Genomic DNA, 21,216 nt, shown 5'->3' on the forward strand with positions numbered 1-21,216 from the left:
CCTCAAATGTCAGGGCCAGCATTCCAAATCCCAACTTTTTTGGTGAGCATCGTCTGATATTTTCAAACTCATCCTACAAACAAAAAAAATGGGTAGCCAGCACTTTGGGAAACCATCCTCCAATAAATCCTGTTTGCCAAATAACACTGGGAAGAGTACCTGGTGTGTCTGCAATTCATACCTGCGTTGGTGAGCAAGTCTTGCAGCCTCTGGAGATCAGATTGACCACATTTGTTTTGCTCCAGCTTGTTGATCTGGTCTCTCAAGGCATAGTAGAGGTCAGTCAGCTGGGCCATCTGGCGAAGGGCATCCACAGTCTCGGCATAGCGAGCTGGGGCCAAACTGGATCCAGACATGGGAGACTCCGAATATTGCAGAGGAGTTAATGCTGGCGATGCTGGGGGTGTAGGACCTAAGGAAGGCCCTGTTGGCACCGTCAGTAGACCTGCAATCTGTGTTCCAGGAGCAGGCTGCCCATACTGGCCTGTAAGATATGCATCTTGGGCGCCAGGATAGTATGTCTGCACCCCAGGAACACCAGGCTGGTCACCAGGATATCCTTCCTGGGCCCCAGGAGCTCCTGGTTCAGCCCCAGGGGCACCAGGATAGCCAGCTCCAGAAACTCCAGGTGGACCTCCAGGATACACTGTCTCACCCCCAGGAACTCCAGGCTGAGCCCCAGGCTGGACCCCATGAGCCCCGGAAGCCCCAGGCTGGGTTCCAGGAGCTCCAGGATAGGGTCCTTGGGCGCCTGGGTAGGCTCCAGGAGCTCCAGGATATGGTCCTTGGGCGCCAGGGTAGGCTCCAGGAGCTCCAGGATACGGTCCTTGTGTGCCTGGGTAGGCTCCAGGATAGGGTCCTTGGGCACCTGGGTAGGTCCCAGGAGCTCCAGGGTAAGGTGCCTGGGTTCCAGGAGTTCCAGGCTGGGCCCCTGGAGCTCCAGGGTAGGGTGCCTGGGTTCCAGGAGTTCCAGGCTGGGCCCCTGGAGCTCCAGGGTAGGGTGCCTGGGCCCCTGGAGCTCCAGGGTAGGGTGCCTGGGCCCCTGGAGCTCCAGGATAGGGTGCCTGGGCTCCAGGAGCCCCAGGATAGGCCCCAGGTGCTCCAGGGTAGGGTGCCTGGGCTCCAGGAGCTCCTGGTTGGATCATGGGGTAGCCAGGCTGAGCCCCTGGATAGGCAGCTCCTGGATGTGCTCCAGGCACACCTGCTGGAACACCAGCTGCTCCCACCTGGGCCTCTTCAGCCCCAGCAACACCAGGTTGCCTGCCTGGCTGAACTCCTGGGACACCAGTAGCCTGTGGAGTCCCTGGTGCTCCTTCTCTTCGAGATGAACCAGCCTGCATTCCTGGAGTTCCAGAGGTTTTGCCATCTTGAGGAGAGGCTGAACCAGAGGTTGGACTTGTCTCCTACAAATAAATGGAAAGAAGCAGATTTAGTGATAGACAAAGAAAATAGACCAGCACTGGAAGGAAAGGATTAGGAAACATCACGAGTGATATTAAAAATAAATGTTCTGTATGGGCAGTGCTTGGGCCAGGTAGAACTACTCCAGGCTTCAAATCTTTGAGTTTGAAACTGTAACTTACTTTTCCCAAAGGTTGCAGGCCTAGTGGCAACATCATCACCATGACCAGCATTTTCAGTTGCATGAATGTGCCTGAGCAAACCCAAGATGGAGTCCCCCACAATACTGATCAGCCTCTGTGACTCTCACTGAGGTAAGTTAGGAATTTCGTAGTTATGCTATTTGACTGTGGAAACTTATCAGCTAGTATTGGATCATCCTTTATTCAAGGTAATGATTCAGGCTGCACACAGTGAGAAAAACAGTCTAGTTTTGACAGGGCAAACAATGACACACACAGCCTGTAATATTTTTCTCAAACAATGTATTCTCATTTCCTACATCTGTATAAATCCAATGGAATAGGCACATTGATTAGAACTTTTATTTGTTTTTAAAATTGGGCTTTCTGTCATATGTTATGTTAATTTTATGTACCTATTTTACCCCCCTTTTGCATTTTCTGCTGGTCAAGACTTCGGTCGTATAGACATGTAATAAATTGAATTGAAATTGGGCTTTCCCACTTCCTGTCTCATATAAACTTTCACAGGCAAGGCATGCTATAGATAAAAAGGCTTTCTTAGCATCACATCTCAAAACCCCAGAAAACTGACATTTTTACAGAGCAGCAAGTTGTGGTGTTATTTGGGTTTGGGGGCTTCAATATAAATCCAGACCTTTGGCCTACTTTGGATCCTCTGATCAATAGATCTTGAACAATAACTAAAAGGGTACCCAGTTTCTTAAGGAAAATATGACAGACAGGAATTTAGCAGCTAATAAAGTTATATTTTGGACCACTGTCTAACATCAGCTATGGAATAACATCCCTTTGAGAATTACTTAATGATAAAAAGGTCAAACCCATCGATTCCTAAAAACAGTATAAAAGGAACATTCCAGAATTTTATGAGATTAAAGTATCAATTCTACCCAGGCCACAACAACAAAGACTATTTGAACATGGAATATTACAAAACTTACCACACAGTACTTCAGAAGGGTTAGTTTTAAGACTAACTAGAGCAAATGCCCTAGCATAATGAGGAACTGTTAAATATCTTGTATAGGAAGGCAGGTTCTGAGGTACTAAAATGCCAAAGAATTGGGTTGAACAAACTCTACAAGTGTGAGTTACTGTGCTATTGCAATCGAGCTTGGTGAGGCAATGCTTGACAATATTGAGGGTCTCTGCCTTACCCAGCTGGAGAATTTCTTCTAATGTAAGCCTCAGCTGCTATAATCAAGTGTTCACAGTCTTCATCCATACTGAGTAATAAGCATCTTGTTTGAGAGAAAACAGCACAATCCATACACTTCTACAGCAAAGACAGTCTTTATTCTAAGCTTAAAAGAACTAAGCCATGCTCTAGCTTCCAATGACTTTTGGCTTAGTTCAGCTCTGAGAGACACATGTGAAACACATTGAGAGATGCCCATTGTCCAAGGGAAAAAAAATCTGACAATAGATCCTGAAATTACCAAGATCCAGACAACACCACCATAGAGTAGCTGTGAAATTATTTTTGAACTGAAAACCTGAATTGCACCAGGGACATATCATCCTCCCCTAGAGAAAAAGAAATGTAAGATCGCTCCAGTAATAGGCTTTGTCTTATTCACTACAAACCTAAGCTGGGGAGACCAAGAAAGGGATGAATAGAAAACAATTCCCAAGTTACAAAACTTCCTATCTTGTTCAATATGAAAGTTTGCTATGGGCCACTTAGAAAATCTTATATTGCTATTTCTGGACAAAACCAGTATTTTAGATTTATTGTAGTTTATCTGCAACTCCTTTTCTAAACAGTAATTTGAGAAATGTCTCAGAAGTCTCTTCAGACCAATCTTAGTATAAGAAGTAAGAACAGAATCATCAGCATAAAACAGCAGTGGTAATTCTTTTGAAGCTAATCGGGGGCTCTGGGGATGTGAAGCTCTACATCAGATTATTTAAATATAAATTTAAAAGGAGGGGAGCAAGTAAACTGCCTTGTCTAACCTCCCTATCAAAACTAAAACTGTCTGAGAGTTGCCCCTCATCACCACATCAAACCTGAGTAGTGGTGTTAGTGTATAATATCTTGAATAACCAGAGTAGCCTTTTATCAACCGATGAGCCCTCTAGTTTCTCCCATAGCTTTGTCCGGCTGATTGAATCAAATGCACCCTTAAGGTCCATAAAAGCCACATACAGCTTCTCCTTTGGCATAGCTGTATACTTTCCTGCTAAGTGGAGAAGAATTAACCAATGGAACTGAAAAGTATGCAGACGACCCGCCACCAAGTACACCTAAACACACCCCCTACTCCCGATAGGCTATTTACAGTAACCGGACGACCATTGGCCCCCCGGCTGGGAAGCTAGCCCTTTTGATTGGGCCGGCTAGGATCCTTCGGCTCCTTTGTCTTTCGACTGAAGCTACCGATGAATTGTGCCTGGCCAGCCCGGGCAAGTCCGGGCATGTCAGGCTGAATACATTACAGGAACCAATGGTCAATGGTGGAGAATCCTCTCCTGAAACCAATTTGTTCCCATCCCAAAATATTATTGGTCTCAATCCATTCCATTAACCTTTGTTACAAAAGGGAAGAATATAATTTCCCAACAGATGATAAATGTCTGATCAGGCAATAATTAGCAGGGTCAGATCTATTACCCTTTTTGAAAACTGGAATGATTAATAAATGCTTCCAAACGCCGGGAATTTCACCAGTCAAATTTATCGGAGGAAGAAACTGGTGCTAATATAGGAAGGATATATCTTAAATAAGTCATTTGAGACCCTATCCAAGCCTGAAGCGTTACCAGATTGCATACAAGGAATCATGCTACATACATCCTTCTCCAATACGGGAGCCCAATTCAGAAGATTCTCAGTTACTGTACTCACTACCACAGTATTATAGGAGAGACTAGAGCAAAACAACTCCTTAATATGCATCATCCACTGAGAGGCAGGGATGCATGATGGTAAGTTAGATTCATAGCCACAGGAACAATTTTCCAAAAACCTGACAGATCACTATTATTCAGTGAACTAATAAGAAGTTGCCACCCTTACACTTTTCTTTTCTCTTTTTAACCTGAATTAGTTCTTTGTAATTTTTTAGATGAAGTAATTCCCCTAGAATGTATTAGGTATCGTCTCTTTTAAATTCACAGTGCAATTGTCAAATTCTTCTTTTCATAATTTTGAATTTGTTGTCAGACCATTTATTTCTATTCGGCGGCTCAGACATATTCCTGTATTTATGTGGGCATAAGTAAAAAGGCTCAAGTAGAGTTAAAAGATCATATAATAGCCATGGAGATTAGACATGCTAATCCAGCCCTAGGTCTCCCTCCCCAGCTTCCTAAGGAAGCTTTCCAGGTGAATGAAATATAACCAGGAAGAGCAACTCCATTTAAAACCCATGTTTCTTGAAGTAAAAGAATATTGTATTGGGTTAGAAATGAAATAACTTGTGGCAACTGACTTTTAGTATTCCAAGCAGCTACGCTCGTTTAGTATTTTGTACAGATTTGCCTTGAGTGCTCATAAATTCTGGCATTGTTCAATACCTGGGACAGCTATTACAGTGCTACCATTCTTAGGTCATATCTGGATTATGGGTTCAAGGGGAACAGGGGCTGGAGATAGATCATTTTATGTGGGGGAGATATCTCTTGGGAGTTTATTCTCTAAGTAGGAAATAATTCCTCCCCTCATTTTAGGGGAATGTAGAAAGTTGTTCTTATTTGTGCCTGATGGAGAATTCCCTAATTCAACTGGTTACAGGTACCAAAGTAATACTTTTGGAACTCAACTTGCAAGTGTCCTACCTTGTAGGGCTGACTTCTTGATTAACACCTGGTAGGGCAGGAGACTTTGTTCCTCGGTCTCTTAGCTGAGGGTTAGTTAGAGGAGCTGTTGGTGGCTCATTATCCTGTGCAGTGAGGACTCACTCCCCAGTCTTGTGCGTTTTGCTTTTTGACCTGCCACAACCCTTTGACAAATGCTATCACAACCATGTACTGGGTGGGCACTGGCATTGTACATTTCCCATGAATAAAAGACAAATGACAGGACTGCAATACTGGTCACATGGTCAGTGTTGCTAGTTTTACAAGTGAAGATACTGTTAAAGTGCTTGTACTATGTATTTCAGCGAATGGCTGAATAGATAAGCCTTGTTGCCCCTTTCTGCACTTTTTCCAATGCTATAATATCCTTTTTGAGGTGTGGTGACCAGAACTGTACAGAGTACTCCAAATGAGGTCACACCATTGATTTATACAGGGGCATTATGATATTGGCTGATTTGTTTTCAATTCCCTTCCTAATAATCCCGAGCATAGTGTTGGCCTTTTTTATTGCAGTCGCACACTGTCTCGACATTTTCAGTGAGTTATCTACTATGACTCCAAGATCTCTCTGTTGGTCAGTCTCTGCCAGTTTGGACCCCATCAATGTGTATTTATAGTTAGGATTTTTGGCTCCAATGTGCATCACTTTGCACTTGGCCACATTGAACCCCATTTGCCACGATGATACCCACTCGCCCATCCTCGACAGATCCCTTTGGAGGTCCACTGCTGGACCTCCTGATCAATGTTCCCTCTAAGCTGTGGAGTCTTCTGAGCAAAAATCCTACTTTGTGAGCTACTGGCATTAAAGTTGTGAGCAAGCGATGTGGCTGCTGCATAAATTAGTTTGTTCTCGGGCCATCCTTCCTGAGCTGAGACAAAAATGTGTGAGCTGGAGGCTAAAAAACTGTGAGCTAGCTCACACTAACTCAGCTTAGAGGGAACACTGCTCCTGATGGCACCTGGTATTTTTGGCCACTATGTGACAGAGGACGGCGGAAGACAGGAAGGCCTGGCGTCATGGGGTCCATGGGGTCGCGAAGAGTTGGACTCGACTGTGCGACTGAACAACGTGACAGAGTGTTGGACTGGATGGGCCATTGGCCTGATCCAACATTGGCCTCTCTTATGTTCTTACTAGCAGTAAAGCCCGTTGTGAAAGCAATACAACGAGATCTAGAAAGAGGCTCTGGGGCAGTGCTCTGGCTTTGGGCAAACAGTGTCAATTTGCTGTGGTGACCTCAGCAGGGTATAATGACAGAGTCCACTGTTTTCTCCAGAGGAACTGATCTCTGCTACCTGAAGAGCAGTTGTAATTGTGAGTGATCTGTAGCCCTCACCTGGAGATTGGCAGCAATTGTTACCCAGGACAAAATGGCTGGTTTGGAGGGTGGAGTCTATGGCATTCTACCTGTCTGAGGTCCCACCCCTCTGCAAACCCCACCCTCTCCAGGCTCCACCCCTCAAATCCCCAGGAATTTGTCAGCATGTAGTTGGCAACCCCATCTCCTTCCCAGCTAGCCACCAACCTACCATTATCTGCCCCTTTGACTTCAGCTGACTTCTGCCCTCCCTTCTGCAGAGCAGTTGTAATACTGAGTGCTCTCCAGCCCTCACCTGGAGATTGGCAACAATGGTTCCCTATGTGGGACTGACTGGTTTGGAGGGTGGAGTCTATGGCAGTGTACCTGTCTGAGGTCCCACCCCTCCTCAAACCTCACCCTCTTCAGGCTCCATCCCTCAAATCTCCAGGAATTTCCCATCTGGAGTTGGCAACCCTATCAGGACTGGCCCCAATGTGTTTTCTCCCAAAGGCCAAAGTAGGTGACAGGACCAAGCTTAGTTGCCTACCAACAGGCACTGAGGGGAATGTAGGGTTGCCAGCTCTAAGGAGGGAAATACCTGGAGGTTTGGGGGGTGGATTCTGTAGAGGGCCGGGCGACGGAGGCATCGGCCTTCTGTCGCCCGCCTTGCCCCCCCAATCTCGGCCCGGGCACCCGCGGCTCCCACCAGCGGCCGCCCGACTCCAGACTCCCCCGCGGCCACTCCAGCCAGGCGACGGAGGCATCGGCCAATTGTAACAGTGGGAGATCTCCAGGTCCCACCTGGAGATTGGCAACCCTAGGGGGAAGTCAGCTGCACAGCAGGGGGTTGAAGAGAATGGTTTGATGGCTGCTGGGCCAAGATTGGCAACAATAGTTCCCCAGGAGCCCCATCGTAAATGCACCAAACAATTCCTCAAGATTTTCCAAAACACTACTCTGTTTTGGGCTCCTGGGGAACTTTGAAGTAGCACCAAAGCTTTAAGATCTCTCCAGCTGTCACCTGGAGACTGGCAACAGCTTGTCTGGAGTGTGGGCAGTATGGCATTGTATCTGTCTGAGGTCCCCCTCTTCCTCCTCCTCCTCAGATTCCACCCTCAGCAGGCTTCATCCCTAAAATATCCTGGAAGTTTCCAACCTGGAGTTGGCAACCCTATCTGCCTGTCTGTCTTAAGTTTTACAACCCCCCCCACACACACACACAAAGCCTCTGCCTAGGGAGCAGCTGACATCATTCTCCTCTCCCAACTGAAAATTCCAACTGCCTTGCGGGGGGGGGTGAGTTTGAGGTGTGGAATGTAGTCCAATCAGCTTCCATATGTAAATGACCTTGGAACGCTGGGCGGGACTGCACAAAGCAGCCAATGAACCCAGCCAGTGTCTTCCGAGTGGCAGTTTTTTCGGCCTAACACTAAAGGAGTGCATTTTAGAATTCTGGCACCCAAAACCCTTTTATAATATAGGAGAGATGTTCATACCCTGAGCCTGCCCCCCCTCCAAGCCTGGTGGCCAAAGAGGTTGCTTGGGTCACCTGCCTCTAAATCTGGTCACCATCAGTGTTATACCAGTTTCATGATTTCCCTGAAAAGTCCACAGAACTTCAGTTCACCAAGGATACTGAGAATTCTGTTAGTGATCCCTAGACTCCTACGTAGCCCTACAGTCCCCAGGACCCTTTGAGAGAGAAAATGTCAGTAAAACCAGTTCAAGTGTGTTGTGTGGATCTGCTCATTACCAAAAACTATTGCAGTCCTGTTTTAAAAGTGGTTTACCTATTTTCAGCAACTCCAGTTAGAAATACAGATCAATGGTGCTGCCTGCTTGCTCGTCTCCCAAGGAGATCAGGATTCTGACTCTGAGCTACTGGTACACTCCCCTATTTTATTCTAACCCTAACCCTGTAAGGTAGGTAAGGGGGAGAGAGAGAGAGACAGAGAGAGACAGAGAGAGACTTGCTCTCTGAAGGCTGCTGGAAACTAATTTAAAGATCAAGAAACCATTTGCTGGGATGATGCTATACAGCCAACTAGTGACATCTACACAGACCATCCGGGAAGAGAACAGTGTCCAGAATGGTCTTCCTGTCATTCTCAGCCATCATGAAATCGTTTCATATGGGGCTGCCCGGTGCCATTTCTATGCCTTGCCTCTTCCATGCAGAATTGCTAGAAGAAGAGAACCCAGGACACAAGTCTGCCTAAAAATATCACCCTCTGTTCTGGAAGTCCTTCAGTCTAAGCCCTGATAGGAACATTCTGTGGTTTCTCAGTGGTGAGAGCAAACATGCTCTGAACTTGCGCAGGAGGACTTTCAGCTGTCCTCACCCTGATGTTCTATGTTGGAGCCTTGGCATTCAAATCAGATTTTAATCTGGTTTACAATGTTCTAAGCAAGAACAAAACTTTAGCAAGGGCTTGGGGAGAATTAAGCCCTGTGTGTTTTAGCTAACTAGAGGGCAAAATGGTGATCAGACATGTGGTAGAGTTCACCATGTCAAGGTCTAGAGCAAGGGTCTCCAGCCTTTGTCGGCACCTTTGGAATTCTGACACAGCATGGTGGGTACCGCCACAAAATGGCTGCCACTGGAGGTACAGTCAGACACAAAATGGCTGCTGCATCTTACTTTCAGTGAAGTATCCTTGAGTTCTGGAGGCAGCTTCTGCCAAAGCAACATCTTTCAAAATCTGCACAGCCATTCAGAAGCCTTTTTTGTGGACCCCACCCTGCTTGCGGCTGCCACCAGAGAGTTGGCTGTGGATGGCTCAGGCTTAGGCCGTGTTGTTACCATCTCCCCAGTTGTTGTTGCCGTTCATCCCTTCCATGGCGTTCAGTCTGAGATCCAGTGTTACTTCTGTGGCCTCCTTTGCTGCTGTTGCCATTGTCATCATGGCAATTATCTTCTCAGTGATAGCCAGCGGCTCGAGGACTGGCTCAGACGTTCCTATGCACATTGCTGCAGCACCCCTACCTTCTTGTTGTCCAGTGAGTCCCTGGGTTCCAACATGCCTTACAAGCCTGACCTGGCCCTGACCAACTCCGATGTTGGCTGGCCTGGAGGCTCTCGTCGGAAGTACGTTTCTACAGACGGCTTTTCACCGGGAGACGGCCCTCCAATCACCCTCTGGGGATTTGGTGAGGATGTCTGGACTCTGTAGGATAAGGGGAGGCCTTTTTGAACTTGCCTGCCCCCAGGTTATTCCGCTGGGAGCCTAGGACTCTCGCTGAGAGGAGAGGTGTGGGGCCTGGACTGTGATCCAGTGCTGGGTTCTGGTGCTTCAACTAGCTGGTGGATATTTTGACTTCTTCTTGCCGGCTTTCCCAACAAATTGGACTGACTCTTAGGTGAAAAACTGTTCCATCCTCAGCTTAATTAACTGAATATTGATTATCCCTACTATAAATTACAAATTGGATGTTTCCTCTAATTGATTGATTTGGATTGACTTAATTTTGGAATGGGTTCTTTAAATTAATTAATTAGATATTAGTGTTTGTAACGTGATTAATGGATTCTTATATTGATATAGCAATTCTTAATTTTCTTTAGCTTATTAATCAATTGATTTGATTTATTAAATCTCTATCCCGCCCTCCCGGCCAGGGCCAGCTCAGGGTGGTTTACAAAACAGCATAAAATTACAGTAAAATTACAATAAAATACTGTAACAACATATTAATAATAAAACAATTCTGACTATTCTTATTAAAATGCTAGTATCAATATCAAATAATTCACAGCTCAGGCTCTGTATTTGCAGTCGGCTTTTGCTCTTTTAGATCAACTTAGGCGGCTATCTCAGGCTATAGGTCGAATCCCAGGAAAATCGGGCTTTGCATGTGGTTGGTATTTGTATTCTGGTAGGGTGGGTGGTTTGATAGGGTTGGGCTGAGATTCTAGTGTGTATTGTATCTGATATTGTTGGGCTATTACTCTTGCTCCTGATAGTCACTGGCAGGTGCTTAGTGGGTCTTGTTTTGGACCAATAATATCTGGCAGGGTGGGCCATGTCTGGGTCAGGGATCCCAGTGATAGAGGGGTGGGGGAGGTATGATGGTGGGACAAGGCGATATCTGGGAAGGAAATTGAGATATGGTAATGATCAGTCCCCTTCCTGCCTTCGTCCCATCCTGAGGCATGCTGGCTGTGGAGCTAGGAATGTATACCCTTCTCCGACACTGGTATTGTGAAATCCCAGGTCTATCAATAATAAAATCTCTGTTCTCCAGGATTACCTGGTAGACCAACAAATAGACCTGGCATGTATGACCGTGAGGGATGGCAAGACTGTCACCCTGAACCAACTTACCCCCCCCCCCAGGTTTCTCAGTCCTCCACCAGTCCCAGACCAATGGGTGGGGGGCTGTGGCATTGCTTATCCAGGAGTCTTTCTCCTTCAGGGTGCTCCCCGCACCAAAGAAATATGCATTGAACGTGTTGGCCTCATGTGGGAAGCTGAGGAGTGTTTGGCTATTTGACCACCTAACACACCAGCAGATACCCTGCCGGGCTTGTTGGAGGCTATATCTGGGTGGGCTTTGGAGTACCCCAGACTATTAGTTCTGGGAGACTTCAATGTTCATGCCGATGATGCGATCTCCTCTCAGGCCATCTTGTTGCTACTCTTGTAGGTGCCACTGGACTCCATCCATGTCATCCATGGAGGCACTGGGACTCTCCCAGCTTGTATCGGCTCCTACACATCAAGCAGGCCACATTAGATCTTATTTTGGCGGCAGGGATAAATGTGGATCTGGTGGCCATTGATATGGACCCATGGTCAGACCACTTCACCCTGAAGGCCTGGCTGGGCATTCCTAACCCTCCCTGTTCAGGCGGCGAGTGGATTTATGCTCACCCACAGAAGCAGCAGGAGTTCCGCGCAGAGGAGGACATGGCAGCAGCTGCAGGTGAGACCAGCAGGTGGTCCGTTGGGCTCACCTGGATTCCCCTCCCACCCAACGACAACAGCAACGGCTGCAGCTGAGTCTAGCCACCAGCCCTCCAAGGTTTCTCCCCCCACCACCACGGCTGTGAGCAGCAAAGGCGGCAAGCCCTGTGCGGCTCTTCTCCCTCCCCCCCCCGCGACTGCCGCCAGCAGCAAGGGTGAGAAGCCCCGCGTGGCTCCTAGCCACTGGGCCGGCCAGTTCCCCCCCCCCAGCAATGGCCGCGGCTCCTAGCCACCAGCTGCCAAGGCTTCTCTTCCTGCGCCGCCGCCGCCAGCAGCCACAGTTCCTATTGGTAAGTGCTTTCTCTGCGCATGTGCAGGGAAGGCTTTTACTTTTGGGGGGATTTAAATATCCCCTGTATACTTTTTTCAACTTTTCAGATTTTTCTGCACATCTGGGGATTGTCCCAAATGTGCAGGAAAATCTCTTTGCCCCCTAGGTGCCCCCGATGTGCGTATTTATATATCCGCTCACAGGGGGAGCCTTGGCTATTAGATATATAGATATATGAAGACATAACCATGAAAAAGATTTATAATATACAGGGGTGTGTGCACTTTGTCTTGGTATCTACCATCAAGAACACATGAAAAACTCTTCTCTCTCAACGAACTTTTGGTCTGAGAAATTATACTCACAGGACTCGGGCTCCTCTTGCCTTTCAAAAGGACATCCTCCAGAACTTCCCAGCGTACCATATTGTTCATTTCCTCTGGGGAAGGAAATCGGCTTAGCCTTTTCTCTAAATCTTTCTAAATAGAGACAAAAACATTAAAATGTTACCATCCGATCTCCATACTAGCTCTTTTTGACTACCTCTTCATTAAGGGACCCCTGTTGCTGAGTGATATCAGGTAGCCTGGTAACCTCCCAGCCCCTAGTTGAAAAGTCCATTTAACTACGAGTTAACAATGTTATTTAAGGGCAAGTGTGCAACAGGACTGTGTGTGTGTGTGTGGTAGGGGGGCTGAATTTATTAATTCTATGCAGTCTATTTTATAAGCCACCAATATGCTGAGCTCACATGGTGACATTGTTGGCATGGGTTGCACAACCCACCGAAGGTGCATTTGTGCAGCAGTTTCTAGTTCTATGAGATAGGAGCACTTGCACAAAACTGAGAATGCAAATGGTGAACAAAACAGGCACCAGTGAACTGCAGGATTTACTCACTATGGAAAAATCCATCTCCGTGTGCAGACTTGCATAGAATTTGCTGGTCCAGCACCACAGATGTGCCAAGACAGATGAAGGATCAAGTAAGGGCTGAAATTACTAATACATGTTGGCTAGGGCGCTTGGATGAATAACTAGATGCACCTCTGACTCTCTTCAAAACCACCATAGACATGCAAAGAGACATGCAAAGGAGTTTATTTAACACTGATTTGTTTAGCTCATCATTTAAGCTAGGTGCCATCTTGTGGCAGTGAGTTCCATGTGCCTGGGATGACAGACTGCAGCTCGCACATGCTTCTTGCACTTTGGCCCACGCTGCATCATGGGTCATGTAGACTTAGAGCTACTCAGTCTTGGAGCTGTGGTAGATAACTCATTAAAGATGTTGACTCAGTGTGTGCAATGGCAATAAAAAAGGCAAACGCTATGCTGGGGATTATTAGGAAGGGGACTGAAAACAAATCATGCAGTATCATAATGCCCCTGTATAAATCTATGATGCAGCCTCATTTGGAATGCTGTGTACAGTTCTGATCACTGTACCTCAAAAAAGATATCATAGGCCCTGACCTGGATAGCCCCGGCAAGCCCGATCTCGTCAGCTCTCGGAAGCTAAGCAGGGCTGAGCCTGGCAAGTATTTGGATGGGAGACCTTCAGAGAATACTATCAAGCCCCTTCTCTGAATGTCCTCCGTGCCCCAGTAGGAGTTGCCAGGGGTCGCCATGACTTCCAGGTACGGGCACACACGCGTGCACATACAAAAATGCAAAAACACAAAAGGAAAAGGTGCATAAAAAGGGAACCAATATGATTAAGGGGATGGAACACTTTCCCTATGAAGAAAGTAGATTGAGGTCAGTGGCCGTATCGGCCTGAAGGAATAGAGAGAACTCAGCCTATGAAGGAAGGTTAAAGAGGTTTAGGCTCTTCACTTCTCTTATGTTCTTATGTGCTAACATGTCTACCAATTTTGTCCTGAATTGGGTGAGCCCACCGTTGTGGAATTTGGTCAGAATATAGTGAGTGGCATAAAAGGTTGTAAAGCAACTTTGTAAAGTAGCTTTCTCCTGCCAACCTAGCAGTTCGAAAGCAAGAAACTGCAAGTAGATAAATAGGGACCACTCCAGTGGGAAGGTAACAGCGTTCCGTGTGCCTTGGTGTTTAGTCATGCCGGTCACATGACCACGGAAACGTCTTCGGACAGCGCTGGCTCTTCGGCTTTGAAACGGAGATGAGCACCGCAACCCTAGAGTCGGATTCGACTGGCTTTCGAGCAAGGGAACCTTTACCTTTACCTTTTAAAGCAGCTTTGTGTTTGAAGGCACAGAGCTTGTGGGTGCAATCCAGTCACCCTGGATGGGGAGTTGCAGCTTGGCTCCTGGAATGTTCAGAGTGGGATTCTGGGCAAGGCCTGACCCAGATGTTTTAGCCTCAGCCTTCCTGTGCTGAGTGAAGAGAACCAGGTTGCTGTCCAGGTTGCACATTGTCAGAACTGCCGTTGGAAGTGGTGGCCACCAACTTTGTCCCAAGCCCCTTGGGAAGGACATGGAACTGCCCCTTCCCCATCTGTGCAGGGGCCAAAAGCCCCCACGTGGGGAACACAGGAGGGGTCTCTGGCTCAGTCCCCACCTGCAGGCCCTGGGGACAGCAGCCCAGGCTGCCAATGGGATTTCCCTTGGGAAGGGCCCCTGGGCGCCAGTGGTCTGGGCGGGCTCTTGTGGCGGGCTGTTCCGCGGAGCGACTAGCGGGCAGAGGGGCTTTCCTTGCAGCTTGCTGCCCAGGCTGAGTCTCGCCTGCCGGGAGAGGGTTAGGGTTTGGGGCTGGCCTGAGGAGGACGGAGGTGGTGGTGGCGGCTTCGGGCTGGGGCGTTGCTCCGGATGGCACCCAGCGGCAGAGCCACAAATAGTGGGCAGGTGGGAGGTCACAGCAGTGGCCGGCCAGCAGCATGGTGAGGGAGGGAAAGCTGCTTGCTGCAGTGCTGGCCGGCCAGCTCTGCATGGTGCCCATGGAATGGGAGCAGCGGATCCAGCGCAGGGCTGGCACGGCCAAGGCACCCAAGCACCTGTGGCACCACCTGCGCACCCGCATCCACCTCCAGTGGCGTTTTCACTCCGACCCAGAGCAGGAGCTGTGTGCCGCCACCCAGGAAGAGCCCCGGCCTGCCTTCCAGCCCCCCAGGATCTCCTGGACCTCTGCACCCCACCGCTGGTAAGAGGGTGCCAGCCGCAGCAGCACCTGGGAGCTGCGTGCCAGGTGGTGGTGGGAGGGTGGCAGGGGTGTGGTCACAGCCCCACCGGGAAGGAGAGCCCCTCCCTCCCCCCTCCCCCAGCAGCCGGTCCTACCACTCAGCCCCCCACCGACAGCCCGTGGACCGTATGTTTAACATCCCTGCCCTAAGGGTTGCCAGTGGGGAGCAGCTGCTTGTGATTTGCATATAAACTATTCTTTTATGTACCGAGGGCAACATACCACATCATGATCCAAACTCATCTGATCACTTAAGCAGGACCGTAGCCGATCATCAAATGCCTGGGGGTCTATCTGCATAATTAGGAAAGAGAAAACAATTAGATTATCAACCAGGATTACCTCTAGCTGCTCAAAGGTAAATTGCGAGTATGAACATTTTTTAAAATGTACAATAAGGCTGCACTCAAGAGGAATCCTTCCTCACACTTTTTAGATGGTGGGCACTGGGGAAACACCCTGCCAAAAATGTTGTTCATAAGCATCCAGTTTACCATAAATGTACAGCTTTGGGGGACATTTTTTCCACCCCATAAGCATCAGAAGAAAAGCCCAAGAAAGCAAAAGGAGGCCTCAGAGACCTGAGTGACTCTCAGGGACTAATCTCTCTGTGTGTATCTGTGCATTCATAGTTGTTCAAAAGACACAACATTAAGCACGGAGCTCCAGTACCCGGTAGGAGTATGCCAGTTCGCAACTTGGGCTGCCAAAGCCCAGAGCAATTTCTGTCCATGCTGCCAGGCCTATACTGAGGCCTGGGAGTGTTTTGCACTTTGACCAAAAAAAAAAATGGACTGTGGAAAAATTCAAACCCCAAAGGCCAAAGTAGATGTGACAGTGGCAAACCCATCTCTGCTCCAAGCATATATAAATGAGGCAACAAGGGTGCAATTTAAAAAGCAAACGGGATGTGTGAGTAAAGAATGCTAAATCCTCTTCCCACCTGGGGCTAACCTCATTGCAGTTTCCCCACAGAGGTGGTATTCCCCCCTCCATTCCTGGAAGATCACTTCAAAGGACAAGACTGCAAAGAGATAAATGGTAGGTATAGGAAGGGGTCAGCTCCTCTCAAACTGGGTACCTCTTCTGTTCTTTAACAGATCCCCCATTTCCTGCTTTAGACCCACCAGTGGCAGAACTGAATTTTTAAGTTACAGATTTGCTGGCAGCATCTAACAAGCTGTATAAAGGTAAAGGTTTCCCTTGATCGAAAGCCAGTCGAATCCGACTCTAGGGGGTGGTGCTCATCTCCATTTCCAAGCCGAAGAACCAGCGCTGTCTGAAGATGTCTCCTTTGGTCATGTGGCCAGCATGACGAGATGCCGAGGCACACAGAATGCTGTTACCTTCCCACCGAAGTGGTACCTATTTATCTACTTGCAATTTCTTGCTTTCGAACTGCTGACAGGAGCTGGGGCCGGAGACTGGAGCTCACTCGGTCACACAGTGCTAGGGTCTCGAACTGCCGAACTACAGACCTTCCGGTCTGCAGCGTCCTAACCTCTGAGCCATTGCTCTCCCAACATGCTGTACAAAGAGCACAAAAACACCCTTCATATTCTGTGGGAAAGGGCAAAAGACAAGTGGCTGTTTGCCAAATGGTAACTTAAGCCCAAAATGCAGGATGCTGCCAGGTGGTAAGTGATCACCCAATTGGTTCTCAGTTAAAAGGATCCATCTGATTTAAAAAGATGCCCATGACTAATCCAGAGAGCAAATATTTTAAAAACTGGAAAATGTTTTTAATGTAAGGGGTGAAAATCCCTTGCTGGCAAGATCCTTATTCTGTAAATTCAATTTATTATAAACTAACTAAAAAAGAGTCTAGATGAATCAGGCATTAAACACAGGAGGGAACGCCTCTTCTAAGATGCCACACCATCTAAAAGAGTGAATCCTACTTACTTTATTCATATGTTAATAAGTTAGAATTGCCAAGCCATGCCTAGCAACCAGAGGGAGCTTCAGGAAAACCTGTAAGTGATATCAGGTAGCTCTAGGAATTGCCAGGAACTCTATGGTAAATTCACTGAGTTTCCAGCAATTCTTAGAGCTACTGATATAACTTCTGTGTATTTTTAATCAATCAATTAAAATTAAGATGATTAATCAACTAACAGTTCAGATGCCCTGTGAAACCATACATTTGTTGACTATGACCCCATTCACACAGAGCATTTGCCACACTAAAGATATGGATGATAGGTGGATTTTCCGGGTGTGATCACACCGCAACATCTGGGAAGTGTAGTGCATCCGTGGCTAACCCATGGCTTCCCGCCGAAGATGCAGAGTAAAAAACTAGTACATACAATGTGCTAGTTTCCGGAAAACGCGGGGCAAGGGCGGGCGTCTGTCTGATCATGTTTCCCCTGGAATCCGGTGGCATCCGGCGCCCACCCATGTCCCGTCGCAAACTGGATGGTGTTTTTTTTAATCTCCACTGGATGCGCACAAACGCCCACCAGCACATGCACACACTGTGGTGAGGGGGGAAAACCCCCGTTTGCCACGGAAGCAGCGCCTAGCGATTGCCAGTGTGATCGTGCCGCGCCGCTTCTATGCTGCACTGCAGGATAGTCGTGTGATCGGCACCTAACGGCATACCCACGGGACCTCCACGGGACATGTGATCGGGCTGCCGCACATTACTTTGCTCCGGGGCAAACAGCCACGCTTCCCCCCCGCATTTTCCGGCCCGTGTGACCGGGACCTATGATAGTCTAAATGAAACCCACTCCACAAAGTATGGTAAATTATGGTATTATCAAACCAGGATCTGAGTTAGTTTATTAACTACAGCCCTAACTATGGTTATCCATAGTCATAGCCACAGTGGCTCAAAATCAAAACCTCTCTTGTCTTTCACTGCCTCTCACTAGCTGTCTCCCTGGCAGATGAAACCAGCATTTATTGAGGTAAAACAGGACTTGAATGATTGCCTGTCAGTTGATTCCATTGTTAAAATAAACCATGGTCTCAGACTAAGAATGTGTACTTGACTGACAGTCCTAAGATTCTTCTTACCACTGGGACAGACAACACAGATTATTGGTTTATCAAGCAGATATATATCCATCATGGTTAACGAGTGTTTGATAAATAAACACTCATTTATCCTGGAAGATGGAGAGGAAGGAGAAAGAACATCTTGCTAGCAGCAACTCAGTAAGATCTGAGCTGAGGTGCTCTGCCTCCTCCATCCACATGTGGCCAGAGGCATTTCTAGAAGGGGAGTAAGCTGCAGAACATTTTGCTAGTAGCTGCTGAATAAGACCTGGGCTAAGTGTGATTCTCCTCTGTTCTGGCATGGCCAGAGGCATGAGTCTTTGGCAATAGCCAAAGGGTTCTTGGCTCACAACCTGTGGCCTTGCATAAAACAGTCTAGTGATTCAGGACCTGTCCAGGATGTGGTCTAATGTATTATTCTGAACTCCGCAGCTCCCGAGACCTGATGAGGCTATCCTGGGCTATCCAGAACAGGGAATGAATGATATTACTCTTGAAAGAGGAATTAAGTGGCAGAAGACACCAGGCACTGCCACCCTTTTCATGACACGTCTGGAAGGCTCGTCTTCTGTGCTTGTAAAAGGGTACTGCTCAGGCTCTTCCAACAATATGAAACTGCTCCTTGAATTTTTTCCCAAGTTAGTGGTTATTGAACTTGAGTTGGACTCGACTGGCTTTCGAGCAAGGGAACCTTTACCTTTATGTATGAAAAAGTAAACAAATTTTAACATATAAAAAGTAAGGAGCAATTAAAAAAACAACAACATATCTCTTTAAAAGATGATCAAACTCCCAGGAATTACAGGGAAGAAATGGTATGCAGTTCAACAGCAGGAGATAAGAAGCATGGAATAGTTTACCAAGGCTAAGTGATCCTTGACTTTTTGTACATCCTCCTCCAAGTTGGCTGTATTTGATTTCATGTTGCTTGTTTCATTCAAAATGTCCTGTAGCAGAGCCATGGCCTACAGTATAGACAAAGAAAAAGAGAAAGATCAGTGGGAGAAGGCACTTAGCAATAGTCCAAATGTGGCTTATTTGTATTTATTTATTTGAAAAAAATCTGTATTCCAGATTTTTTATAATGTTCAAACGTGCAATGTGCATAAACAACTTGCTCTTTTAATGTCTCTAATGGCCAAAAGGTGTGTTATGTTAGGGGTCCAGGACCAGATCCCCAATGTATAGTTAGCTTACAATGCTGAATTGGGGGAGGTGGGTGAATTGGGATCACAGTGCTGAGGAACTCTTTTCCCCTGCACTGTTCTGAAGGATGTGACACTGGGGTTAGTAGTGGGGCTTGTGTGAATGGTAAAAAGAAGAATCTCCTAGTTGCTCCTGGCAGCTATATTTTTCAGCTGGGAAACGAGGATATGAACTTTACAGAAATGCGAAGGAAGTGTTTCTAATATGCAGGGTGGCTACGAACAACTTTCAAAATGTGGCAGTAATTTGCACTCTGACTAATGATCTTTACCTGCCCACTGTGAGACACTTCTGTGTTAATACCACATTGCAAACAAAATTGGGCTCTTTGATGGAGAAGCCCTGCCCCGCCACTCAGGAAACCTGGAAATAATACTTTAAACTTCTCATTTCCCCTGTTTCGTTCTCCAATACTCTTGTCATTAGGGCACAAGTTTGAAAATTGGAGCTTCAGGAATTAAGCACAGACTGGCCCTTCGGCTGCTGTCAAATACCACCAGGCGTAAGCAATGCCTTGGCTCATTAAACCACAGCACTGCTGTTCCACCCAAGCCCTGCATAGTCTTCACTTCCCATTCCCAATCTGGAGTACTCATCAATACATACAGTTACTTCTTTCTATCATTTTCCCCATAGACTATCCTTTGTTATGGGCACACTGCTTAGCAACGGGAAAGAACTATTCCATAATGCTCCTCTCCACTGGGATCAATGTTGTTCTTATTTATCATGTGAAAGGCTGAGAAAATTGACAGGCAGGGATGTGTGTGCCCAGCGGGACCAGCACTCATTATCCAGATGGAGAAAGCAAAAGGGACTCTGACCCACTATTGTCACAGCTCCTGTCGCCTAGTGCTTGAGGAGAAGACAGGCTGAGAAGAACCCTCTGAATTATGGCAGAGGCATTGGGGAGTCCCTTCAGAATCCACAAAGCGGTCTGTAGGAACTTGGCCCCACTGTGAGTTTTGTTTTATCCCTCTCAGCTTTGTAGGTCAGGGGCTCCTTGGCACACTGCGTGGTTATTCCGCAAGCCATCGGCATGCATACAATGCATTTAAACCATAGTTGTGAGTCCCTTATTTATTTATTTGCATAATTTATAGTTTGTCTTTCTCACTGAGACTCAAGGTGGATTACACAGAATAAATCAATGCAACCAACAGGATGGGACATCCAGTAAACAATGCAATAAGGTTGGATTGCAGAAATCTGAAACTGAGCTGAAACAAAGCATAAGCATTTAAACATGACATGTTAAAATGATGCAGAAACGGCACAATAGGAGCATACTTATAGCCAACAGACAGTACGCAGTAATATAGTCTTACAGTCCCTGTTCCTTTATCAAAGCATCTTTCTGAATCATTTCATTACAGTACAGCCCTCTTGCTTGTATTCCTAACCTCACCAGGCAGACAGTCTATAAGGGGGGGGGGGCACTTCAGAGAATGCATGTGCATGGTAAATTTTGCCCCTTTGGAGGGAAATAGATAAGCATATGGAGCAGAGGTCCATCAGTGGCTATTAGCCACAAGGTATAGATAGGGGCTCTGGGGCAAGTGATGCTCTGTCTTCTTGGTGCTTGGGGGGGGTCAACAGTGGGAGGGGGCTCCTTGGCCCCACTGGTGGACCTCCTGATGGCACCTGGTATTTCTGGCCACTGTGTGATACAGAGTGTTGGACTGGATGGGCCTTTGGCCTGATCCAACATTGGCGTCTCTTATGTTCTGTTCTTATGTGATAACCAATACTTTGAATTGAGCCCAGTAATGGACAGGCAGCCAATGGAGTGACTGTAGAACAGGATATCCATGTTGTGCCTAGATATCTGCATGAAGTAGGTGGCATATTGATAGTTTGTAGTACTTCTAATGCTCCACCTCAGGAGCTG

General features: G+C 47.2%; 1 protein-coding gene across 1 annotated transcript in view; it reads right to left on the reverse strand.

Moving 5' to 3' along the window:
• Positions 1–21,216, reverse strand: part of QRICH2 (glutamine rich 2) — a 68,647-nt gene that overhangs the window by 44,080 nt on the left and 3,351 nt on the right. The window contains exons 2-5 of the mRNA XM_015423997.1: positions 18,980–19,084; positions 15,333–15,404; positions 12,322–12,435; positions 182–1,403 (exon numbers count right to left, since the gene is read on the reverse strand). Of these exons, the coding sequence (XP_015279483.1) occupies positions 182–1,403; positions 12,322–12,435; positions 15,333–15,404; positions 18,980–19,084 (1,513 nt within the window). The remainder of the gene's footprint in view (positions 1–181; positions 1,404–12,321; positions 12,436–15,332; positions 15,405–18,979; positions 19,085–21,216) is intronic.

This window comes from Gekko japonicus, unplaced genomic scaffold (genome assembly GCF_001447785.1).
Source record: "Gekko japonicus isolate JY-2015 unplaced genomic scaffold, Gekko_japonicus_V1.1 scaffold442, whole genome shotgun sequence".
NCBI lineage: Eukaryota > Metazoa > Chordata > Lepidosauria > Squamata > Gekkonidae > Gekko > Gekko japonicus.